Here is a 27,599-nt window from a genome sequence, read left to right as displayed (position 1 = left end):
AACTGCAAGAAATAGGTTTCATCCTGAAGGTTTTGGTCACATTTTCCTTTATTAATACCAAAGACCCTTCACTTCATTCAAAGGCTCTCACAAGTGCAATTCCTTGGTCTGTTTCCATAGTAATGGTAACCTAATCACCGCTAATTAATGAAATACTCAATTAGTCACAGAGGCTTTGTCTGTTCCAATGTTTTGTTTTCCCACACAAAGTGCTGCATATTGCCTCTCAGCTTGCTGCTTGACAATGGCAGCCACAGTGTTACATGGCGGCAATACTTTGTCTCCGAACATTTAGATGGCTGTCTGTTTCTTGGCAGATAACAGTTCAATCAGTCAACCAATGCACTGCTTACAATTCAAAGTAAATCCCCATTGGGACTCATTAATATATTAATGACGAGCTGGGAGGCCTTTGTTAAAATAAACTGCACAGAATGACTTGGCATCGAATCATTGTAAGATTCACAGAGTTAACATTTTCCTGACTTCAGATTAGCTTTGTCCTAAAATGTTTTTCTCCCTATTGTCAATATTTCAATTTTTAATTTTCAGTATTAATTCAAAAAGAGATTGATGCACTTAAGTGCAATTTGGCCCCATATGTTTTGCATTTTATTAGAGTCGTAGAAAACTACTGCTCAGAAACAGGCCCTTTGGCCCATCTAGTCTGTGCTAAACCATTTAAACCGCCTACTCCCATTGACTTGCACTGGGACCATCGCTCTCCATATCCCTACCATCCATGTGCCTATCCACACTTCTCTCAAATGGCAAAATCGAGCTCATATGCACCACTTGTGCGGTCAGCTCGTTCCACCACCCTCAGAGTGAATTAGTTCCCCTTAAACTTTTCACCTTTTACCCTTAACCCATGACTTCTGGTTGACCCACCCAACCTCAGTGGAAAAAGCCAGCTTGCATTTTCCCTATCTATACCCCTCATAATTTTGTGTACCTCTATCAAATCTCCTCTCAATCTTCTACATTCAAAGGAATGAAGTGCTAACCTGTTCAATCTTTCCATATAAATCAGATCCTCCAGTCCCAGCAGTATCATGTAAGTTTTCTCTGTACTGTTTCAACCTTATTTACTGAGGAATCTTTCCTCCCTGTGTAGGAAGACTGACTAGCCAGTCAGTTCTTCGTGGGTCAATATTCATTAAAATAATAGGAAGAAGAAACACTTTGTACTGATGACAGATCCCAAAGTAATAATAACTTCATTAATATCGCACCTTTCCTACATTAAGATGCAGGCTCAAAGTGCTTTACAGAGATTGCAAAGATAAATCAATATAGTCATAAAAATATGAGACAAAATTAAATATCATAGCTAAATTCAAATATTATACAGAATAAAATGTAATTTAATATACAAATTACATAAATTTAATCAACATCTACGGGCATTAAGTAATCCTTTAAGTAAGCCAAATTTTAAAAAGTAGGTTTTTAGAAGTCTTTTATAACGTTCCACAGTACTAGCCTGGCATATCTCATGTCAGTAGGGTATTTCAGATTGTTGGTGCATAAGAATACTAGTTCTTATATAGTATGCTTGACTCTAGAAACACTAAGCAAACCAGTATTCACAGATCTAAGATTCCGATCAGGGATGTAAAGCAATAGACTGAGGAGCTAGATTATTCAAAGCCTTATATGCAGTTAAGAGTTTTTTTAAAAAATTGATCCTAAAGGACACAGGCAGCCAGTGTAACAATGCCAAAGCCAGTGAAACGTGCTCAGATTTTCTTTTTTTGGTTAAGATCCTTGCTGCTGCATTTTGAACAAGCTGCAGCCGATTTATATCTTTCTTAGGCAGTCATGAAGAAAGTGCATTACAGCAGTCTAATCAACTAAAAACAAAAACGTGGATCAATTTTTCTGCATCTTGAGACATTATAAGAAATCAAACTCTTGCAAAGTTTCTTAAATGAAAAAACACAGTCTTAATTATAAGGTTAATATGTGATTTGAGAATTAGTTCAAAGTCAATAATAAAGCATAAGTTCTTTACTTCTGGCTTGATTTGTAAGGCCAGATGATCAATTTTTTTCTAATATTCACATGTTTTTATTGCTATCAATAATCAAACATTCTGCTTTTTCCTTATTTAGTTTAAGGAAATTTGAACTCTTATATTCTATGATGTTAGTAAGGCACCAGACCAGATGGTTTTGAGCAGGGGTTCCAAATTTTTGTGTCATGGAGCCTTACCAATAACTGAAGGGTCCATGGACCCCACTTTGGGAATCCCTGCTTTACAGCTTCAGGATCATCTGGTGTAATAGACAAATGCAGTTGTGTGTCATCTGCATAGCTATCGTAATTCACCTAGTGTTTTGAAATAATCTGACCTATTGGGAACGTGTAGGGTGAGAACAAGAACGGGCCAAGAATTGGTCCTTGCAGCACAGCAAACACAATGTCGTGGATGTTCGATGCACATTCACCACAGCTAACAGTGAATTTTCTGCCTGTTATACAAGTTTGAAAACAGCTTATGGCCACACCAGGAAGACCTACCCATTGACCAAGGCCATTTACGAGAATGCTGTGATCAACAGTGTCAAAATGCTGCACTAAAATCTAAGGGAACAAGAGCTGCTAAGCATCGGCTTTAAGCCATAAGTCATGAACTACTTTAAGCAAAGTCATTGCTGTACAATGATTTGATATCAATGAGTGAAAATGTAGCCCGTTCTTCATGAATCCTTGACTAAGAGGTGTAATTAATTACAGTTAAAAGCATGCCTAGTAATTGGCTTTGAATTTCCAACATCTCTTTGTTTACACACTGAACACAAAATGTTTATTCCTGTTAACTAAACATCCTATCCCTTTTACACGATGAGGAATAGGTGCTATATATCCATTGAGCTGAACAGCTTCATTTACGCCCTGAGCAATCTTGGCAATAACGTAGAGCTGAGCATGCGCAAAGATTTGCAGAGTGGCAGGGCAGTGTAATGGTTAGCATGATGCTTTACAGTACCGGCAACCTGGGTTCAAATCCTATTGTTGTCTGTAAGGAGCTTGTAATTTTCTCCCCGTGAATGCATGGGTTTCCTCCGGGTGCTCCAGTTTCCTCCCACAGTCCAAAGGCTTACCAGTTCATAGGTTAATTGGTCCCGTGATTGAGAGAGGGTTAAATCGTGAGGGTTGCTGGGCGATGCAGCTCAAAGGGTCAGAAGGGCCTACTCTGCACTGAATTTCAACAAATAAATAAATAAATAAATAAATAGGTAAGCTATGACGTGAGAAAAAACTCTATCCAGATCATGTTGGTTTTCCAAAATCAGAAATGGCCGGAAGCGCTCAGCAGTTCAGATAAAATCTAGGCAGGCAGAAATAATAATTTAGATTGATGATCTTTTGTGAGACTGAGGACACTTTGGCATAAGTAATGCTTTAAGACATAGAAAAATGGAGAGGGGAGAGCTGTGAACTCAGCCAGCCTCATCATGGACACTGGCCTCCCCAGCATCCAGGACACCTTCAAGGCATAATGTCTCAATAAGATGACGTCCATCGCTTAGGTTGCCCATCACCCAGGACATGCCCTCTTCTCATTGCTACCACCAGGGAGGAGGTACAGGAACCTGAAGGCACACACTCAACAATTCAGAACCAGCTTCTTCCCCTCGGCCACCATATTTCTGAATGGATATTAAACCCATGAACACTACCTCACTATTTCTTTTCCCCTCTTTTGCATTATGTATTTAATTTAACTTTTTTAATACATATACTTACTGTAATTTACAGTTTTTTTAGATTATGTATTGTAATGTACTGCTGCCGTAAAACAACAGATTTCACAACATGTGCCGGTGATATTAAACCTGATTCTGATTCTGAGGTGAGGAGAAAGCCTGTGGTAAAGTGGAAGGCAGAAGTGGGTGTTGGTGGAAGAGAAGACCAAAGGGAATGGTCCCTTCAACATATTGATGTGGTAGGGTGGAATCACATTAGAATCACTGTCCAGGGTTTCCTCAGGTGCAGTGACCGACCTGTGATCTTTCTCCCTTCCCATTTCAACAGAGAAAATCTCAGTCTGACAATCACATGATAGGTAAACTGTCATTACAGCACTGAGCAGCAGCATTAAAAGCACTAATCGTACTAAATTTCTCATCATTATTGTATAATCCAGTGAAACAAACGCTCAACAGAACTGTCTTACTTTCACTTGAATTCCATGGACAACTGATCTGAAACCAAAGACTAGGTTTCCAGCTACCTTCCTTCAGCACAGAAGCAAAGGACACCACATCACATACAAAAGCAGTCATGTTGAGACAAAGGTGGTTGAGATAAAGCAGCATTTGTCACATTGACTCCCTCCCTAGATTTCATGTGGCTACAATCACAACACATATGTAATGAGGGATTTCCATCTGTTTTAAACAACTTGAGCCTACACAGCTGATGCACTTCCCTCACACTCTGCCCAGGAGTACTCCTTGCTCCCCATTCCCCGTGTTACTACTTCTCTCTGCTTTAGTGTGGCTGCAACTACCTTACTCTGTGTCCTCCAAGACAGGCCTGATACGAGTCCTTGGTGGAGTCTTAAAGTAAATGCAAGAAATGCCGAGCAGTCAGGGGGAGAAAGTAAATTCATGTTTCACAACAACACCCATTCTTCTCCACATCGACAGGGTGAAAATTCCACCTTCTTCTTCCAACAGTTAGTTAGTTCCTGACGGCTAATTCTCTCAGTAGAGGCAAAGGCTACGGGAGTAAACCCAGACAGCAAATCCGGAGTGGTGCCCCTAAAGTGGCTGGACGTCATTGAACATCCTTCTGGCAGCTCCTGCAGCCAAGCTGGTGCCAAGGGTATTGCTTCATAAGCTCTCCTTTGGACTACGTTGGTGAGGCCAAGAGGGGGATCTTGATGACTGGGTATCTCAGGATCTCCATACCTTCTGCCCAGGCTTGTGATGATGATGATCATCACCCATTGTCCTTCGAGACAGATGGATGACAACCACCAACCACCACCACATTTTCACTTAACGTGCTTCTCCCTTTGATCCTCAATGCTTCAATTAACATCTAGAAGCTCCTCTCTCTCAACTATTAAGATTCCCAGTTAAGCCTTGGAAGTGTCTGAGTCATCGTCATAGAGTCTTAGGAAATTACAGCACAGGAACAGGCCACTCATCCAGTCTGTGCCAAACCACTTAAACTGCTTTTTAAACTGGCTGATCTTAAAGCTGAAAAAAAACTGGAAAAATTCAAGCCTTAAATATAATCATGCTAGCGAACGACTTAACCACACTGTCAGCAACCAATCACATAGAAGAGAAACGATGAGCAATCAAAGTGAATGTTACTGCAATCATGTCCTTCCAAGTTTTGAGGAAATCAAGATAATAAAGAGCTGGTTTACTGCTTTTCACCACGTCCCCATCTGCATCGATGCACGATTATTCTTTCTACGTAAGGTCAGAGGGCAAATTGAACTTTAATGGCTAATTATGTCTCACCACAGATGCTCACCCCACACCCATGCACACAACATCTCAATGGGAAAGGCCAAACCACTGTGGGCTGGTAGACATTCAGCAAGCAACCTGTTCCTTCTCCTGTCTGTGCTCGGGATGCTTGAATAGTAATTAAATGTTTATAGGCTCCATGGTTTTCAGTGTGCAGATGTCGGAGAAGGTCGTGTTTCCAAGGCAACGGGGTAAATCCGAGTACTTTCATCAAAAAATGTGAAGTTTCTCTCAAATTTCCAGTTGAATCCTAATTATTGATGTGGCAGCTATTCTACATCAAGGCAGATGCTGTAAATCTGAAATAAATGCAGGTCAGGCAGCCTCTGTAGAGATAGACATCGTGTTCCAGATCAATGACCTCTGATCAGAAATGAGGAAATAAAGAAGTGGATCATGTGGTACTTTACTGAGGCAGCGAGCGGTATAGATAGAGTCCACAGGAGACAGGCTGTGCTGTGTCCACAACTCTCTGCGGTTTCTTGTGGACACAGGTAGAGCTGCTGCCATACCGAGCTAATGTGCAAACGAATAGGATCTCCTCTGATGCGCCTCAATAAAAATTGATAATTGTTGACGGGGCCATGCTCAATTCCTTTAGTTTGCTGAGGCAGCAGAGGTGTTGGTGAGCTTTCTTGGCAATGGCATCTACGTGGATAGACTGGGGCAGGCGACTGGTGACTTTCACTCCTTGGAACTTAAAGCTCTCAATCTCTAAACCTCAGCAATGCTGAAGACAGGACCATGTACTCCCCACCCTCCACCCCTTCCTGAAGTCAGTGACCAGCTCCTTCATTTTGCTAACACTGAGGGAAAGGTTGTCGTCACGACACCATGCCACTAAGCCCTCTGCCTCCTTCCTGTGATCTGACTCGCCATTTGTGAGGTACCACCCACTACGGAGGTACCATCTGCAAACCTGTAAATGGAGTTAGGGCAGAATCTGGGTATGCAGTGATTAGGGGGTAGAGCAGGGGGCTGAGGACGCAACCTCGCTGGAGCACCAGTGTTGAGGTGTTGTTGACTATCCTTGCTATTGGTCAGGAAGGCAAGATCCAATTGACTTCTAGGACTTGGAGCATGGTGATGGAATTTTAGACTTAAAGGCAGAACTGTAGTCAGCAAACAATAGTCTAACGTGGGTGTCTTTACTGGCCAGATGCTACAGTATAGGGCCAAGGAGAAGGTATCCCTTTGGCAGTAGGTGAATTGCAGTGGCTTGGGGTAGTCTGGGAGGTTGTGGTTAAAGTGTGCCATGACTAGCCTCTTAAACCATTTCCAGACCAAGATTTTTGTAATTCCCTAGCTATCTACCACTCTTTTTCATTGCATTTAATTATTTTATTCCGCCCCAATCAGAAACCTTCCCTTTTCTTCCCTCCGCTAGCCTGCAGGTCATCCTTGGGCAAGGAAGGTGTAGCACCTGCTTAACCCCCCAACCCCTCATCAGGGTCACATGAAGCTATGGGAGCAGGTGGTGGACGGTCGAAAGCAGCTGGTGCAGATCACAAGTCCTGGTTATGCGACGACTGACGCCAGGCAGACAATCTCCGAAGAGTATTGATAATGGCTGGGGTTACCTGCCCTGTGAAGACACTGCCCAGAAGAAGGCAATGGCAAGCTACGTCTGTAGAAAAATTTGCCAAGAACAATCATGGTCATGGAAAGACCATGATCGCCCATGTCATACGATACGGCACATAACGAATGAACAGTAAGGCTTATTAAAGACAAAATACATTTGAGAAGGAAAAAGCTATCCTTCTGAATGATAAGAATTAAAACCTGCTCCCACGACTTCTGGACTGATGAAGGAGGGAGGTTTTAAGGCAAGTGGCTGTATTTTGCAATAATGGTCAATTATGAATATGTTAATGAGAGAAGACAGAGGAAATAAACAGCTCCATTAGGAACTTGACTCCAGTGGCATGACAACATAATTAACATCAAAAAACATCCAGGGAATACAGTAAACTGGCTGTGTATCAAACAGGGAAAACATCTGTTGTGGCCTTAAAAAAAACCTACTTTTTTTTTAAACATGACTAAGATTTGTGATTTATCAGCCAATACAAGTAAACAGAGGAGAATCTACAGCCAAATGTACCATTAGAGTCTGTCTATCTACCCATCTATGTATTTATTTATTGAGATACAGTGCAGAACAGGCCTTTCCAGCCCTTCGAGCTGCATTGCCCAGCAATCTCCCGATCTCCTCGGGAGTCTGCAGAGATTTGACATGCAATCAAAAACCTTGGCAAACCTCTATAGATGTGCGGTGGAAAGTGTGCTGACTGGCTGCATTACGGCCGGATGTGGGAACACCAATGCCTTTGAGCGGAAAATCCTATAAAAGCTAGTGGATTCGGCCCAGTACATCACGGGTAAAACCCTCCCACCATTGAGCATATCCACATGAAACGTTGCCATAGAAAAGCAGCATCCATCATCAGAGATCCTCACCACCCAGGCCATGCTCTTTTCTCACTGCTGTCATCAGGTAGAAGGTACAAGAGCCTCAGGACTCACACCACCAGCTTCAAGAAGAGTAACGGCCCCTCAACCATCAGGGTCTTGAACAAGGGGGTAACTACACTCATTCTCGTTCTGTTGTTCCAACAACCAATGATCTCACTTCAAGGACTCTTTACGTTGTTATTTCACACTCTTGTTATTTATTACTCTTTATTTATATTCGCATTTGCACAGTTTGTTGTTCACTGATCCCGTTACAGTTACCGTTCTATAGATTTGCTCAGGATGTTCGCAAAGAAAAAGAATCTCAGGGTTGTATGTGGTGACATGTATGCACACTGATAATAAATTTCACTTAGAACTTTTGAACTTTGATTTAACCCTGGCCTAACCACGGGACAACCTACAATGCCCAATTAACCTACGAACTGGTATGTCTTTGGACCGTGGGAAAAAAACGGTGCACCCGGGGGAAACCCACGCGGTCACAGGGAGACTGTTCAATGGTTCGATAGCTCAATTTAATATCAGAGAGTGTATACAACCTGAAGTTCTTACTCTGCACAAACATCCATGAAACACAAAATAACCCAAAGAATGAATGACAAAAAACGTTAGACCACCCAGAGCTCCCCTCCCCCTCCCAGGTAGCAGCAGAAGTGTCAACCTCCATCTCCTCCTCCCCTCACGTGTACAAGCTAAAGCGCCACCACCCACCATGCAAGAATAGAAAAGCTCCCAGAGACCATGACCTAGAGGCCATCAAAAACTACTGCCCACTTCAATATCTCAGACTGGCTCTCCCTCTCACAGTGAGAGGGGAGACCAACAGCTCGCTGTTTCACTGTTACACCTGCCGCGTCGCTTGTTGGAGTTCCCTGACTCGAGGACCAACAGACTCTCACTCACTATCGAGACAGAGAGAGACGAGAGAGAGAGAAGGAGAAGGAGGAGGAGGAGGAGGGAGGGGGAGGAAGAGAGAGAAAGAGGGGGGGAAGAGAGAGAGAAAGAGAGGGGGGAAGAAAGAGAGAGAGAAAGAGGGGAAGAGAGAGAGAATGGGAGAGAGAGAAAGAATGAGAGAGAGAGAGAGAGAATGAGTGAGAGAGAATGAGAGAGAGAGAGGGGGGGGAGAGAGAGGGGGAAGAGAGAGAGAGAAAGAGAGGGGGAAGAGAGAGAGAAAGAGAGGGGCGAGAGAGAGAATGAGAGAGACAGAGAATGAGTGAGAGGGAGAGAGAGGGCAGGAGAGAGGGAGAAAGAGGGGGGAAGAGAGAGAGAATGAGAGAGAGAGAATGAGTGAGAGAGAGAATGATAGAGAGAGAGAGAATGAGAGAGAGAGATAGACAGATAGAGATTGCTCGAGTGCAGAGGATTTCTTTAAACAGCGGTGTGCACCGCCCTGCTTTCTCAATGTTTTATTCTCCTGAGGTGTTTCAGTTGGCAACAACAGCGAGGAATTGTGTACACACCCTGAAGGCGCACATCTTCCAGGCTGCACCTGGGGATCTCAGGCTGCTCAGTGAGACTGGGAGTGAGAGCCCACCACTCATGAAGAAACGTAGTTTGAGCTCCTTACAGGCAGCAAATCATCAAAGATTTTAAGAATTAAAGCCAGTGGAAATTATTGTACAGCACCTAGATGATGTTATGCAGCTTTACACAAATTAGGATTGAGAACAGAAACGTTTCTAGAATGAAATGCTCCTTTATAAGATTGTGAGACACAAATACTGAGACAAGGTAAATGATGTCAACGTGCTCTCTGCAGTGGTTGTGAATTAACCCCTTAATGTCCTGGAAAATCTATTAAGTAATCACACATGAAATAAGTTTCCTTCTAAGAATTATGAGATAAAACACTCAATAAATTTATTTGGCAAAACACAAAGGAAATGATTAATGGAGGAAGTGCTTCAGACTAATTTCTTCCTTGTAAACTATTATGATTGTTTTAAAGTCTTGTGAGTATTCCATTACAGTATTCAAAATGCTGAACAAGTTTTAATGGTCAGCCCTATCCTGAAATCTCTGTGAATAAATTCACTTGCAAATGTTGATGTGTGCAACAACTCATTTCTTTTAGGCAAAGATACTAAGAGCTTTGGAAATGTAACCAGAAAAATGAAAGTGCTAAAAAGACTCAGCTGGACAGGGTGTAACTGTGGAGGTAAAATTAGTCCCCCCTCACCGACAATTAATTCATGCTGAAGATTCCAACAATTTTTGTTTTTATTTTAGATTTCCAACATGTACAGTATTTTTCCATTGTTAGCAATGTGCTATGCTTCAAACCTATTGCAATTAACTGGCATCTAAATCGACAGAGATCTAGATCTACGTATACTCAGCTGGAGATGTAGCGTAAAGATTTTTACTCCTCGTGTACGTGAAGGATTAAGAAATAAAGTCAATTCAATTCAATACGTCAATGCATTCTCCCACAAATTCAGCATTAGCATAAGGCAGCTTCTGCTTAAGACCAGTACTAATTATATGAGTATAAACCGAGGCTGAATGTCAAAACTGAGTCCACAGTGAGCGGTTCATTTCTCTTTGATGGGGTATCCTGTTTCAGTATTCACATTGTGCTGAGAAACCACTGCTTGAAGAAAGCAATATCTGAGCCATTATCACCAATTATCACCCAACAGAAAGTCTGGATTTGGAGAGAGAGAGCCTGTCTGAGATGTTGAAGTGTTGGGATGGACAGCAGATTTTGAGGGAGTCTGGATCATGGGTCTCTGGGAGGGGGCTTTGCTATTGCTTGCACGGTTGGTGGAGAGGATTGATGCTTTTGCTGGAGCAAGTTGGGGGAAGAAGATGGGGAGGGCTGATGCTTTTGCTACTGCTTGTGCATGGGAGGGTGGAGGGTGGGTTTTGGGGTTCTAAGGTCATCTGTCATTCATTCTTTGGGGTTTTTTCTTCTGTTTTGTGGATGTCTGTGAAGAGTAAGCATTGCAGGTTGTACTCTGCATACATTCTCTGATATTAAATTGAACCACTGATGAACTGAACTGTGACATATAGCTTACAACTCTGATATTTGGAAGAGGTGTTGCTGCCTCACTCTGTGAAGTATCTTTAGGCAAGGAATATGCTACTTTCGCTGTATCCATTTGTGCGTGTTTTCTTTTGCCAAGCAGGTTCATGTATTGGCTTCTCAACACTGTCATCATTTCACACTCAAGTTTTGCACCAGGAATCTTGAGACTCCCTGCGTACATTGTGTGACTGTATATAAACCTCTACCTCTTTCAATATTTATTTACTGTGTCTCAATACATTCATAAGCTCATTGCAGCCATTGTCTGGGCCAAGCCTCCTGATAATTCGACCTTGGTTTTATTCAACCAAATTAGCACACTTTAAAAATGATTGGTGCACAATTTGCTGTGCAACATCCCTAAATATGTACGCATCTTTCTGTCGCCTTGGTTCAAATAGGGTAAGAAACTCATGGGTTTGAGCCTGCACCTCAAGATGCTAGTGCAAGATGCAGAGTGCGTTACAGAAGTGTTGCAAAAACAATATTGCTGTTCAGGGAGCAAGTCCCTTATAGTTCTGATCACCCATTCTGTACGCGGTGGTGTGGACTGAGAGCAGCAATGGACTACACTCTACCACAGTCTTTAACCTCATGTCCCAACATATCTTTGAATTCTATTTAGACAGAAGATCAGCAATGGGGTAATGAGAAGTGCAGAAGAACACAACAGAAGTAGCAGCAGTCCACCTAAAAATACAGAGGAACTAAACTACAGCGGCCGCCCCAGTGCTTAAGACTTGCACCCCAGAACTAATTGAACTTCTATCCAAGCTATTCCAATATAGGCATCCATCCGACAATGTGGAAAACTGACCAAGTACGCCCTCTTCCCAAAAAGCAAGAAAAATCTAATCCAAGCAACACACACACACACACACACACACAAAATGCTGGAGGAACTCAGCAGGCAGCCAGGCAGCATCTATGGAGAAGAGTATACAGTCAAAGTTTTGGGCCAAGACCCTTCGAAAGGACTGGAGAAAAAAGCTGAGGAGTAGATTTGAAAATGGAGAAGCAAAAAGTGATAGGTTGGAGCAACACACACAAAATGCTGGAGGAAATCAGCAGGCCAGACAGCATCTATGGAAAAGAGTACAGTCGACGTTTCGGGTCAAAGCCCTTCGGCAGGACTGGAGAAAAAAAGCTGAGGAGTAGATTTCAAAGGCGTTTCTCTCTCCCCTCCCCTTACCTTTCAAATCTGCTCCTCAGTGTTTTTCCTCCAGTCCTGCCAAAGGGTTTCGGCCCAAAACATTGGCTGTTTACTCTTTTCCATAGATGCTGCCTGGCCTGCTGAGTTCCTCCAGCATTTTGTGTATGTTGTTTGGATTTCCAGTATCTGCAGATTTTCTCTTGTTTGTGATAGGTTGGAGGCTACCCAGACGAAATATTAAGGTGAGGTTCCTCCAATCCTGTATCTCTTTCACCAATCAACTTCTCAGCTCTTTACTTCATCCCTCCCGTTTCAGATTTCACCTATCACCTTGTGTGTCTCTCTCCTCTCCCCCCACCTTCTAAATCTACTCCTCAGCTTTTTCACTCAGGTCCTGCCGAAGGGTCTCAGCCTGAAATGTCGGCTGTACTCTTTTCCTTAGATGCTGCCTGGCCTGCTGAGTTCCTCCAGCATTGTGTGTGTGTGTGTGTTGCTCAGATTTCCAGCATCTGTAGATTTTCTCTTGTTTTTAAACGTCCAATCCAGGTAATTACTGATCAACCAGTCTACTCTTTACTGATGCAAGCTATCACATGAGGTATTTGCCTATAACTTATTCAATGATTGCCCAGTCGGGGCTTCACCAGGGCCACACAGCTTTACTGAAAGGAGATGAATTCCAGAAGAGAGGTCAAAGTGACTGGCTTGACCCAGTGTGGTGGTGGCCTCTTGGCAGAACTGTCAATCAGCACCAAATGGAACACCGCCAATAGCTGGCATCGTGCCTTGCACAGAGGAAGATAGCTGTAGTTGCTGAAGATTAATCATCTAGCCCCAGGCGTTCCTCAGGGCTGTGTCCTAGTCCCTGGCAGCTATTTTCAGCTGCTCTATCAATGTTTTCCCTTCCAGCAGAAGGTCAGAATACAGAAGCTCACTGAGGACTGAGTTCCAGATGAAGCAGGAACTCAGTATGTGGTAAGTTACATTCACGTCATAAACGTGCTTGGCGATGACCATCTCCAAAACACTTGTGTGGTATGTTTCTCATCAGGATTCTGCAATTTCTCACTTAATGGTTAATGGCCGCTCAATGCTCTGAAATTGCTTCAATGCATAAACATAATGGAGACTTTCAGGGACAGATGGATTTATTTTCAAAGGCAGAATGTAATGAGATCCTCAGAAGCTGTGAATTTATGGTCAGTGGATGAGCACAAGTACCTTGGGTCAAGAATGATGAGTTCGGAGAAGGACATAATGATACGGAAGGCGCTGTCTTGGAGGGCTATGAACGACATGAAGGAAATCTGGAAGTCGAACCTGACCAGAGGGCTTAAAAAGAGGATTTTCATAGCAGTCATAGAGTCCATTCTCACGTACGGATGCGAGACGTGGACACTCACCAAGACGATGAGGAAGTCTCTAGATGGTTGCTATACATGAATGCTCCGGATGGCTCTTGACATGAGTTGGCAACAGCACATGACGAACGTCGAGCTCTATAACAACCTAACGATACTCTCCACTAAAATCGAGGCGAGAAGACTGCAACTAGCGGGGCACTGTCTACGCTACCCCGAGCTACCTGCCAGCCTAGTCATCATATGGGAGCCCAAGCACGGGAGGATGAGCCCTGGGCGCCCTCCCAAGACTATGGTCAACACGCTCCTAGAAGACAGCGGCGCGGCTAATGTAGATGAACTGAACACACTGATGAGGGAGAGGGGGAAGTGGAGAATCCGTCATCGTGCCCGACGCCTGCCCCCTAGGCCTGAGTCGACGTCGTAGTAGTAGTAGTAGTAGTAGGAGTGGATGAGCACAGCAGAACCACTGCTCTGTGAGGTGTAAACGTTGCAGCTTAAAACTGCACCCTAAAGCATTTGAATACAACATTTGAAGTTGAATACAAAATTCCTTCTCTAGTCACTCAATGCAACATTGAAACAGCAGATGGAGTACCCTTACAGGAACACCTACCAGGGATAGACGTTGGGAGGTCAGGCACAAGTGCCTCCATTCTCTGCCATTCTGGGTTATTCACCCAAATCTCTGTTCCCCGTACACCAGGTATTATGCCAAGTGGACTGGCATTGAGGAGTTTCCTTTTCCTTTATGACCCAGATAAAATGGGAGAAAACATCTTGTGGCAGTATCCTCATGGAAAGATGTTGTAGGTAAATGCAGTGATATACTATTTTTATCCAGAGACAAAATGCTGAATCCCACCACAATGCTGGGAAATTTAAATCCAAGCAATTACATTCATCTGGAAGCAAAGGCTGACAGTGATAATGGTGGCCTGTTGTATAAGCCCATCTTGTACTCTAATGTCTGTCAGGGAAGGAAATCTGACATCCTTACCCAGTATGGCCTTCGTACGATTTTAGAGTCACTAGTGCAATTGAATCTGAGCTCTACACTACTTTTGGCCGGGCAACAGATGTTAGCCTTGCCAGCTGTACCATCAACATTCAGTGAACGACCTGGTTAGTAAGTTTCTGATTCTAAAATTACAGATTCAGTGAAACGGTTGGTAATTCTTCCTAAAAGAAATCATACTTGAAGAATAATAACATTTCCAAAGCAGTATTTTCTAGCAACATTCTGATGGTCCTTTCAAACAGTAGATGATTTCCAAAGTACCCACCCAGACCTATTGCATTTTACAGAATGACAAAATTGCTGGTATGCCATTGGTGTAGCTAAACAGTGAGTAGCTCCTTTGTTTTTTGCATTTTAAACGCAGACAGTTTTGATGAGACATTCTCCTGTTGCTGCACGGTAGATCCAGGGTTCCCGACCTTTTTTTATGCCATGGGGCCCCAGGTTGGGAAACCCCGGTGTAGATAAATATCATCAAGGTGGCACGGTAGCGTAGTGGTTAACACAACGCTTTGCAGTACGGGCAACGTGGGTTCAATTCCCACCGCTGTCTGTAAGGAGTTTGTACATTCTCCCCGTGACCGCGTAGCTTTCCTCCGGGTGCTCCGGTTTCCTTCCACAGTCCAAAAAACGTACTGGTTTAGAGGTCATTATAAAATGTCCCATGATCAGGCAAGGATTATATCGGGGAATTGGGCAGCATGGCTCGAAGAGCTGGACTGGCCTATTCTGCGCTGTATCTTTCTTGCTCAGCAAACAACAAATAATAAATAAACAGACAAACAAACAAGCAGATAAACAAATAATAAATAAATAAATAAATAAATATCACATAGTTACAGATTTGCCAACAATTATGCAATCCAGAAAATCCTCCTGTATGTTACAGCAGTGGTCCCCAACCTCTGGGCCGCGGGCCACTACATTGCCGCGAAGCATACAGGGGTGAAGTGGTAGCCGGAGTGCACCCAGCACATCTTCAAGACAAAAGCCAAAATAAACAAGCTAATTAATTAGGCAATCGCCTCTGATCTGGGCTGACATTTATGTGCCAGGCGGCACCTAATTAATTAGCTTGTTTATTTCGTTTTTTTTCTAAAGGATGTGCAGGGTGCGTCCCAGCCACCGCTGCACCCTTGCATGCTTCGCGGCAATGTATTGGTCCGCGGCCCGGAGGTTGGGAACCACTGTGTTACAGAATTTGCTCTCTTCACAATTCAGAATGCACCCTTGAATCCAATACTCACTTGTCTTGTACACTTCTCTCATATTGAGGTAGTCAAGGAATGGTACCACAAGGCCCTGGCCAAGGAACAGCTTCACCAGAGTCACAGCCATGTCTTGCCTGCTCTCCACAGTGGTAACCTCTTCTAACATGGTGAGAGGGGTGATGTCCTCAACCTGGGAGAGATCAGAAGGAGTTCTCAGTAAGCGCAAGCTCTTTAACAGATTATTTCCTGGTGAAGATCCAACTGTTCCTGCACTGAGTGACCTCATAGTTTACGTATAGAGAAATTACATTAGGTTAGATTATGAGGACACTCAGTCCTCGTTTACTGTCATTTAGGAATGCATTCATTAAAAACTGATACAATGTTCCTCCAGAATGATATCACAAGAAAACACAGGACAAACCAAGACTAAGACTGACAAAACCACATAATTATAACATATAGTTACAACAGTGCAAAGCAATACCATAATTTGATAAAGAGCAGACCATGGGCACGGTAAAAAAAAGTCTCAAAGTCCCGATAGACTCATCATCCCACGCAGGCGGCAGAAGGGAGGAACTCTCCCTGCCATGAACCTCCAAGCGCTGCCAACTTGTCGATGCAGCACCATTGGAAGCACCTGACCGCGGCGGACTCTGAGTCCGTCTGAAAACTTCGAGCCTCCGACCAGCACCTCCAACGCAGCCTCTCCGAGCACCATCCTCTGCAAGCACTTCGACCCTGCCCCGGCCACCGAGTAACAAGTAAAGCCGAGGACTCGGGGCCTTCTCCTCCGGAGATTCTGGACCACACAGTAGCAGCAGCAGTGAAGCAGGCATTTCAGAAGTTTCACCAGATGTTCCTCCGTGCTCTCACGTCCGTCTCCATCAAATCAGGATTGTGCACAGCACCCTACTTGACAGATAACAGACATCACCACCGGAGTGGCCGCTGTGAGCTGTGTCGCGCCGCCATCTTCTCCTCAGAACTTGGATCACCCCACTTGTTGAGTCCAGCACCCAGACCCCAGTTTAAAAAAATGTTTGCATATCATCAGTATGTGTTAGCCACATGTGTTATGACAGAAGGTAAAAAACTGCTGGAGTCACTTCGCACTTTCGTGCAAGGATGTTTATTAGGTGCGTCAAAAATTAGCGGAAATCGTAAAAAGAAAACTGCCAATATTTACAAAAAGATATCTACCAGAAAACACAATAATAGCCCCATTATTGTCCAGTATTAAACTCCTGGCAGCCCCGGTCTCTCTCTGCCAATGAGAGCATTTGTTAAGCACCAGGACATCCCAACTTTAATTACCCACAAAGTTAACTTAAGGCGACACATGATTTGGAAATTGATGCACCCCACAATGTAGTTACACTCATATTACAAAACAAACAGAAGTTATCTACCTGAAATACAGTATACAAACAACATATACACATCCCCATCACTAACGAAGTGGATGTTCCGCTGGGTGTGGCGGGAAGGGCATCATAAAGCCAGCACGGGCGTATCGATTCAGTTTAGGACCCATTGAGAACATGACCAGGAAGACACGGAAACGCGTACACTCAGCACAATAACAGCAGAATGACCAGGCTATATGTGTGTGTGCGTGTGCGTGTGCGTCTGTGTGTGTGAGAGAGAGAGAGAGAGAGAGAGAGAGAGAGAGAATGGCGTGTGGAGGGAGTGTGTTTACCGAGCGCTCTCCATCACAATATGTCCACCTTGCATTGAGAAGTAAGCTGAGGAGGCATGAAAGATATCCAGAAAGCTGCCTCCAGGGGTTAAGCCAATGTTAAGCTATATAACATGTAGATGCTCTCTATAATTGAAACAGCCAATAACTTTATACTGACAGCTGTAATATATCAGAGGGAATATTGCAGTCAGTAGTTATAAAAGCACTAGCATTTACAACATATTATGCGCCACATAGAAAGCTAAAATTGGACTCATAAAGTTCACATATTAGACCTACTGAATAGGTTTATTGTTTGACATATTTCACTCCAGCACCAATGGGGATTAGCACTACACAGCTACTTGGTTTCTGTGTTTAATTCCATTGCAATTCTGAAGCAGTCGACCCTAGTAAATACGTTGACCATATTCTTATCCTTCCTAGCCCCATCCACTTTCTCACTTCTTCTTCAATCCTTCTTTCTCAGTAATCCAATTTCCAATTCAATTTTCTTTTTGGCTGAGCAATCGGAGTTTTCAGCTGCTTGTAGAGAGCTGGGAAACAACATGGGTACAAGGTGGTGTTGATTTTGTTGTTTCTGAGGCTTTCTCCTGCTGCTATGGATCAATGCCATCATAGGCAAAACCCTCCCCACCCCTGAGCACATCTACAAGGAGAAAGCAGCATCCATCACCAAGGACTCTCTGTTGTGTTTGTTCTTAATAAAGACAGACAGTGTGGTAAAAATGCTGACACATATTTATTTACAGAACACTCCAGTCACGCTGTCAGCTCGACCTGAGTGCGTGCAACCAGCTCACTGATGTCATTTTCAGTTCCGGGGTGAACTGCCCGCATTGCACACTGGGAACTAAAGTTCTTCATTATGTACACACATAATAACGCATCCTCCACAACATCTTGGCCATGCTCTCTTCTTGCTGCTGCCACTGGGGTGGAGGTACAGGAGCCTTAGGTCCCACCCCAGCAGATTCAAGCACAGTGCCCTTCAATCATCAGTCCCCTGAACCAGAATGGATAACTTCACTCAGCTCAACTGGTTGTTTTTGTATTTACATATTGGTTGCTTCTCAATCTTTGTTTATGCTGGGCGGCAGTGTTAGCTGTGAGGAGGATGCTAAGAGGATGCAGGGTGACTTGGATAGGTTAGGTGAGTGGGCAAATTCATGGCAGATGCAATTTAATGTGGATAAATGTGAGGTTATCCACTTCGGTGCCAAGAACAGGAAAACAGATTATTATCTGAATGGTGGCCGATTAGGAAAAGGGGAGGTGCAACGAGACCTGGATGTCATTATACACCAGTCATTGAAAGTGAGCATGCAGGTACAGCAGGCGGTGAAAAAGGCAAATGGTATGCTGGCATTCATAGCAAGAGGATTCAAGTACAGGAGCAAGGAGGTACTACTGCAGTTGTACAAGGCCTTGGTGAGACCACACCTGGAGTATTGCATGCAGTTTTGGTCCCCTAATCTGAGGAAAGACATCCTTGCCATAGAGGGAGTACAAAGAAGGTTCATCAGATTGATTCCTGGGATGGCAGGACTTTCATATGATGAAAGACTGGATCGACTAGGTTTATACTGGCTGGAATTTAGAAGATTGAGGGGGGATCTTATTGAAACGTATAAAATTCTAACGGGATTGGACAGGCTAGATGGAGGAAGATTGTTCCTGATGTTGGGGAAGTCCAGAATGAGGGGTCACAGATTGAGGATAAAGGGGAAGCCTTTTAGGACGGAGATGAGGAAAAACTTCTTCACACAGAGAGTGGTGAATCTGTGGAATTCTCTGCCACAGGAAATAGATGAGGCCAGTTCATTGGCTATATTTAAGAGGGAGTTAGATATGGTCCTTGTGGTTAAAGGGATCAGGGGGTGTGGAGAGAAGGCAGGTACAGGGTTCTGAGTTGGATGATCAGCCATGATCATACTGAATGGCAATGCAGGCTCGAAGGGCCGAATGGCCTACTTCTGCACCTACTTTCTATGTTTCTATGTAGAGTTTATTAACAAATTGTATTGTATTTCTTTAGTTTCCTGTAATTGTGCAAGAAAATTAATCAGAATCAGGTTTAATATTACTGAAATTTGAAATTTGTTAACTTTGCAGCAGAAGTACAGAAGTATATTTTTCTAAATATAGAAAAAAAACTGAATTACAGCAATTATATAAGGTATATGTATATTAAATATGTCTCATTAGTGGGGCAGAAGCATGGTTGCATTGTTTATTCCAGGGACCAGCTGATTGAGCTTATGTCGGCCGGTTTAGCGAGCAGAGCGGCGGACACCCCGGCTGAAATCTGGAGGAAAACACACAGAGGATGCAGAGGGGGATCACAAAGGCGAGGAAAGAGGACCGGGTCGAGATAACAGAGACTTACGGAGAAGAGGAGTTTGGTGGGTAATAAAACGGACGAGTTGACGGCGCTAGCCAGGCATCAGAGAACATTTCGGGAGTGCAATGTTATGTGTTTCACTGGAACGGGGCTGCAGGAGGACATACCCGATCAAAACTTTTCCATGGACGGCTTCCAGACCGTTCGGGCTGACCAGAAGTGTACTGAGAGCGGTAAGCGTAAAGGAGTTGGGTGCTTATTGTTCTGGTTAACAACGGATGGTGCAATCCGGGTCATATTACGATCGAGGAACGTGTTTGTAGACCGGATATTGAACTTTTTGCTGTTGGATTCCGGCCATATTCCACCAAGATACAACACTGGGTGTCACGGGAGGTTGTTCCTGCTTGTGGCCATCGAACTTTGCAGCTCCTCCCGTGGAGGGTCAGACACCCTGAGCCAATAGACTGGTCCTGGACTTATTTCCATCTGGCATAGTTTGCATATTGTTGTTTGATTGTTGGGGGTTTTTGTATTGCTATATTTATGCTCTATTCTTAGTTGGTGCGGCTGTAACAAAACCCAATTTCCCTCGGGATCAATAAAATATATCTATCTATCTATCTATTTATCTAAATGGTCAAGTTGAAATAAGTGCAAAAACAGAAATTTTAAAGAAAATAGTGGAGTAGTGTTCATGGGTTCAATGTCCATTTATAAATTGTTCTTGAATCGCTGAGTGTGTGCCTTCATACACCTGGTAGTATATCTCAAAGTAGTATATGGTCACACACACACAAATATATATACATATATCCTATATACAAAGTCTCTCCATTAAATCCTCTTCTGTTCAATGGCTCTCTATGCAAAGACAATCGTGTTCCAAACACTCAATTAGCTGATGACTTCTCCTTGAGTTGTGTTTTCGCAAACTGAGTCATTTGACCTTGAATAAAACAAAACATCCACTCTTCAACTCTCTAATTCCTGCCACAAGAAATGTGCCTCACAGAAATAGAGGTTGTCATTGATCGGAAATGCTAACAGTCAATGCATCTTTGTTTCAAGGAGTGTTCTGTGATCCAGTGTGTGTTCTATATGGACTCTCTCATCTTTCCCTCAGCTCTGTCGTGTACTGTATCTATTACACTGGATCACTTACACAAAGCTGTGCAATTTCTTATTGTGCACCACCATACTTATTGTGCCTCTGGTTCAAAATCAAGCCTATCCATAAGACCATAAGACAACGGAGCAGAAGTCAGCCATTCGGCACATCGAGTCTGCTCTGCCATTTTATCATGAGCTGATCCACTCTCCCATTTAGTCCCACTCCCCCACCTTCTCACCATAACCTTTGATGCCCTGGCTACTCAGATACCTATCAATCTCTGCCTTAAATACACCCAATGACTTGGCCTCCACTGCTGCCCGTGGCAACAAATTCCATAGATTCACCACCCTCTGACTAAAAAAATTTCTTCGCATTTCTGTTCTGAAAGGGCACCCTTCAATCCTGAAGTCATGCCCTCTCGTACTAGACTCCCCCATCATGGGAAACAACTTTGCCACATCCACTCTGTCCATGCCTTTCAACATTCGAAATGTTTCTATGAGGTCTCCCCTCATTCTTCTAAACTCCAAGGAATACAGTCCAAGAGCGGACAAACATTCCTCATATGTTAACCTTCTCATTCCCGGAATCATTCTAGTGAATCTTCTCTGTACCCTCTCCAACGTCAGCACATCCTTTCTTAAATAAGGAGATCAAAACTGCCCACAGTACTCCAAGTGAGGTCTCACGAGTGCCTTATAGAGCCTCAACATCACATCCCTGCTCCTCTACTCTATTCCTCTAGAAATGAATGCCAACATTGCATTCGCCTTCTTCATCACCGACTCAACCTGGAGGTTAACCTTAAGGGTATCCTGTACGAGGACTCCCAAGTCCTGTTGCATCTCAGAACTTTGAATTCTTTCCCCATTTAAATAATAGTCTGCCCGTTTATTTCTTCTGCCAAAGTGCATAACCATACACTTTCCAACATTGTATTTCATTTGCCACTTCTTTGCCCATTCTTCCAATCTATCCAAGTCTCTCTGCAGACTCTCCGTTTCCTCAGCACTACCGGCCGCTCCACCTATCTTCGTATCGTCAGCAAACTTAGCCATAAAGCCATCTATTCCATAATCCAAATCGTTGATGTACAATGTAAACAGAAGTGGCCCCAACAAGGACCCCTGTGGAACACCACTGGTAACCGGCAGCCAACCAGAATAGGATCCCTTTATTCCCACTCTCTGTTTCCTGCCAATCAGCCAACGCTCTATCCACGTATGTAACTTTCCCGTAATTCCATGGGCTCTTATCTTGTTAAGTAACCTCATGTGTGGCACCTTGTCAAAGGCCTTCTGAAAATCCAAATCATCATCCACTGCATCTCCCTTGTCTAGCCTACTTGTAATTTCCTCAAAAAATTGTAATATTTGTCAGGCAGGATTTTCCTTTAAGGAATCCATGCTGTATCCACTTAAATACATATCAAATATTTTAGAATCTAAAGCTACAATAGCTTGTTTCATCACTTAACAACAAGTTCCTATAGCACCTTTTGTATTTGCAAAGGTGTATACTGTTAATTGCTTTAAATTAACATCCATCCATCCATCAATTGCCATGCTGCCTAGCAACCCCTGATTTAACACTAGTCGAATCACGGTACAATTCACAATGACCAATTAACCTACCAACCGGTATGTCTTTGGACTGTGGGAGGAAACCAGAGCACCTGGAGGAAACCCACGCAGTCACGAGGAGGATGCACTAGCTCCTTACAGCAGCAGCGGGAATTGAACCGGGGGTCACCTTTACTGTAAGGCGCTGTGCTGGACACTACGCTACCGTGCCGCCCCCGTATTCATGACACGGCAGTGTAGCGGCTAGCATCACGCTTACAGCACCAGCGACCCGGATTCGGTTCCCGTCACTTTCTGTAAGGAGTTTGTACGCTCCCGCCCGACCACATGGCTTTCCTCTGGGTGCTCCGGTTTCCTCGCACAGTCATTCAGGTTACTCGGTTAATTGGTCCCATTGGTGTAATCGGGTAGCACAGATTCGCTGGGTTGGAAGGACCTGTTACCATGCTGTATCTCTAGATAATTAAAAATTCCAGCCCTCGGTCTGACTGTTCTCTCTAGTTGCTCCCTTGGTGATTTCAGTTATAGACCCACTTTACTTAATTGGCTTGTGATTTATGAAGCAATGGTTTTAACCACAGCATTAACTTTGCCGGGAAGCTCTCTGTATTCATGCCAATCTATTTTATTTCTGCTGCCCATAAAGCATTCTGATGATGAGAATTGAAAGAAGTTATTTGCATCAGCTGTCTTCCAGCATCATGAAATAACCTAGTCACTGCTCAGGATTTCTATACATGCATAATTGGTTTTAGGAATCTGTGACATTGAAAGACACCACAATTAACAAACCATCGATTGTAAAAACCATATTCCACATGACAGCTTTGGAAAATCACCAGATTACAAATCTTCATTATGAAACAGCAAAAGTTCTCCAAAGCTGATTCAATTGCTAAGCACAATTATGTCAATAAACTGTTGAACTGTATTTCAGTCTCTGCTCAGTCCATTTGGGAAGCAAAGTTTGATTATTGTTTTGGTTGTTGCAAACCAATGCTAATTGGGCAAGAAAATAATTTTTCAAAAAATGGGCACAAACAATAATAATGCTTTTGTTTTTGACCTTTCTTTTTTAAATATTTATAACAGAAGGGATTTTTGGCTTTTAAAAGTCTTATGTCAGTCAGCCACATGAACAAGTTTCAGGAAACTGGAAGAGTCAGTTAAGTGACATCAAATGGAGGTATACCTACCTGTATTTACTTATTACCTCGGGCAGATGGGGCTAGTCGACCGCGGTCGGCAGCTCATCTAGGAGAAGGAAAACTGACCTCAAACTTCCGCTGCTTTGTGGCTTGGGCAAGGCTTCGGGAGTAAACCCGGAGGGAAAAATCCGGAGCTGGAGTCCCTAAGGCAGTTCTATGCTGACGGGCAATTCCTGTAACGCTGCTGGTACCAAACTGTATCGGTCTGTACAGTTGCTTTCGGTTCACCAGATGCATGGAGATGGGGTGCTTGCTCCATGGGCAGCAGCCTGTTCTCCATATCGTACTGCCCAGGCTTGCATATCTAGACCGCTAAGACACAACATCCATGGTCGACCCTGACCAACGGACGCCTCAGACAGACTCGTTAGTAAGTAGAAATGCTTAGGGTTATTGATAAGAAGCTGGAAAGCTCTTGTGTCCAGTGTTGCTGCTTAAAGACGTAAAGGCTAATAGGATTAAAAATTTATTTAAGCTGCAGAAAAGAAATTAAAAAACACAATGAGCACTGGAAATTTGGATTAGAAACACGCCTGAAATACCCAGTGACAAACTTGCATGCAGAACAACAGTGTTTAGTCCTTTCTAACACAATCCAGGCATAATGCTTGATAATGCATCAAGCAGGGAGTTTCTTTTCCCCCACAAGGGAGAGTGAGAGTATTTTTACACTGCCTTTATGGTTTACAACTTGAGCACCTACCCAGTTCAGCGAGTCTGTGGATTTGAGGCTTGCATCATAAGCTTGTGACGACTTGGCCAGAGTGGTTCTTCTGCTCAAGACACCAGTAGCATCACTCTGAAAGTGAACATAAGATCGTGGATCACAATTGTTTTAGAGACTGAGCAGCTGTTAGTGGATTTTCAAACCTAAACTCAACATGAATTTTACATTTGGATATGCTTAGTGGCCATACCACAGCACTCGGCTTTGAGCTTACATTTGATTTTATATATTAATTTAATCCACTTGCCAATACAGCAGCGACATAGAGGGGCTGACCACAGCCACAGCTGAGACGGTGACAAGCTCACCTCTGTGTGAGCTTTGTTGGTACACGTCTCTGTCCAAAGCCTCAAGCACAAATCTGGGGCTGTCGGCAAGTGCTGCCTTGTCAGAATTAGCCCTTGTAAGTGGATTTAGAAAGTTACATGACACGGCGTAAAAAAAAAATTGGTGATTTCTCCTGGAACCCTGGTCTGGATTTGCCTCTCAGCCGACATTGCAGAACATTCAAATTTTTCCATCATTGGTTTCAGATTTCTGGATTATTGGGATCTCCTCTGACCTAAAAGGACAGGTTACTCTTGAACCAGAGAGGGACCAATATCCTTGTGGGCCAGTTGGTGAGGGTTTAAACTAATCTGGCAGAGGGGTGCGAACCAGAGTGATAGGGCTGAGGATGGGGCAGTTGGTACACAAGTCAATGCGCTGTGTAGTGAGACCGTGAGGAAGGACAGGCAGATGAAAGGGGAAAACTGCAGTCAGTGGGATGAGCTGAAGTGTACAATGGAGGCAAAATCTAAAAGAGTGATGAACACAAGACTGAAGGTGTTATCTTTCAATGCACGCTGTGTATGGTATAAGGTGGATGATCTTGTTGCGCAGTTAGAGATTGGCAGGTATGCAATTGTCGGCATTACTAAGTCATGGCTGAAAGATCATAACTGAGAGCTTAACATTGAAGGACACACATTGTACAGAGAGGACAGGAAGGTAGGCAGAGGTGATGAGATAGCCCTGGCGGTGAAAAATGAAATCAAATCCTTAGGATCAGAAAATGTAAAATCCTCATGGGTAGAGTTAAGAAACTGCAGGAGTAGAAAGACCCTGATGGTCTCCAAATAGTAGCCATGATGCAGCCAAGTTACAATGGGAGATAGAAAAGGCATGTAAAAAGAGCAATGTTACTATAGTTATGGGGGATGTCAATATGCAGGTAGATTGAGAAAATCAGGTGCTGGATCTCAAGAGAGGGAATTTGTAGAATACTTATGAAATGGCTTTTTAGAGCAGCTTGTGGTTGAGTCCACTAGGGGAAAGGCAATTCTGGATTGGGTGTTGTGCAACGAACTAAATTTGATTAGGGAGCTTACGGTAAAGGAATACTTAGGAAGCAGTGATCATAATCTGATAGAATTAACCCTGCAATTTGAGAGGAAGAAGATAAAGTCAGATGTATCAGAAAGGGAATTTCAGGGGCTTGAAAGGGGAGCTGGCTAAAGCTGATTGGAAGGGGACACTAGCAGGGAAGATGGCAGAACAGCAGTGGCTGAATTTTCTGGGGGCAATTTGCAGGGTGCAGGATAGATACATCTCAAAGATGAGGAAGTATTCTAAAGGGAGGATGAGGCTATCCTGCCTGACAAGGGAAGTCAAAGTCTGCATGAAAGGAGAAGAGAGTGCATATAATATAGCAAATATTAGTGGGATGTTAGAGGACAAGGAAGCTTTTAAAAACCAATGAAAAAAGCCATAGGGAGGTAAAAGATGAAATATGAAGGTAAGATAACCAAAAATACAAAAGAGGATATCAAAATATTTTTCAAATATATAATGAGTGAAAAAAGGTGAGAGTGGATATCAGAACACTAGAAAATAATGCTGGAGAGGTAGTAATAGGGGATAAAGAAATGCCAGGTAAACAATAAGTATTTTGCATCTGTCTTCACTGTGGAAGGCACGAGCAGTATACCAGAAATTCAAGATTCAGAGGGCAGAAGTGAGTGTAGTTGCTATTATTAAGGAGTAGGTGCTTGGGAAGCTGAAAGGTCTGAAGGTAGACAGGTTACCAGGACCAGATGGGCTAAACCGCAGGGTTGTGAAAGAGGTAGCTGAAAAAACTGTGGGAGTGTTAGCAGTGATCTTTCAAGAATCACTAGATTCTGGAATGGTTCCAGATGACTGGAAAATTGCAAATATCATTCCACTCTTGAAGGAGTGAGGGAGGTGTTACAGCGAGCTGAAACAACCAATGCTTGTTGGTCAGTTGACAACCAATCCCAGGCTGACTTTCATTATTGATTGTTCTTCCTATCAACATTTTCAATATTCTTTGAGTAATCAATTTAAGTAGTCGTGCCTTGGGGTGTACTGTTGAGTTTTGAGATTTTTGTAGGTGCGTGGTCTTACAGAATAAAGGGGTATTTTGAGTTCCGGCTTTGTTCTACCCCCTAGCTTCGGGTCTCATCAGAATTATAGGTGAGTGAACACAACAGGAGGCAGAAGCAAGGAAATTATTGGCCAGTTAGCCTGGGAAGACATTGTCCAATATTATGGACGAGTATTTGGGGTACTTGGAGGCACATGATAAAATAGGCCAAAGTCAGCATGGTTTCCGTAAGGGGAATCTTTGAGGACATAACAGGTAGGGTAGACAAAGCAGAGTCAGTAGATGTTTACTTGAATTTTCAGAAGGCCTTTGACAAAGTGCCTCACATGACGCTTCTTAACAAGATAAGAGCCCATGGTTTTACAGGAAAGATACTAGCATGGGCAGACAACTGGCTGACTGGCATGTGGCAAAGTGTGGGATCCATTGCCACAAACAGCTGTGGAGGTCAATAGTATGTTTTCTATCTTCAAAACATTAAACTAATTCAAAGGAAGACATGGGAGTCCGAAATGTGCATCTAACTTCATGTTTACTTTAAGCGAGGCACACAAGTATCACATAGTACCGTGATGCGATATGCAATTCATGTACTTATATTGTAATGAATTATTTAAATGAACAAGAATGTTTTGTATATACACACACACCCACACACAAGAGTACTCAAATATTACTTAAATATGAAATACACAACAGCCAAGTCATTGAGTTTATTTAAAGCACAGGCTGATAGGTTCTTGATTATTCAGGGTGTCAAACGT

General features: G+C 43.3%; 1 protein-coding gene across 5 annotated transcripts in view; it reads right to left on the bottom strand.

Annotated features, from left to right (window-relative positions):
* LOC140190838 (rasGAP-activating-like protein 1) overlaps nt 1–27,599 on the bottom strand; it is a 296,426-nt gene that overhangs the window by 93,036 nt on the left and 175,791 nt on the right. For 4 of the 5 annotated variants that reach the window (XM_072247716.1, XM_072247717.1, XM_072247719.1 and 1 more), the window contains 2 exons: nt 24,426–24,521; nt 15,799–15,952 (listed from right to left, as the gene is read on the bottom strand). In XM_072247716.1, coding sequence (XP_072103817.1) covers nt 15,799–15,952; nt 24,426–24,521 — 250 coding nt within the window. The remainder of the gene's footprint in view (nt 1–15,798; nt 15,953–24,425; nt 24,522–27,599) is intronic. The other variant, XM_072247718.1, reaches the window with a different exon arrangement.

Source organism: Mobula birostris, chromosome 31 (genome assembly GCF_030028105.1).
Source record: "Mobula birostris isolate sMobBir1 chromosome 31, sMobBir1.hap1, whole genome shotgun sequence".
Classification (NCBI taxonomy): Eukaryota; Metazoa; Chordata; class Chondrichthyes; order Myliobatiformes; family Myliobatidae; genus Mobula; species Mobula birostris.
Note: the sequence above shows the minus strand (reverse complement) of the source record. Positions and strands in the feature narration are given on the sequence as shown.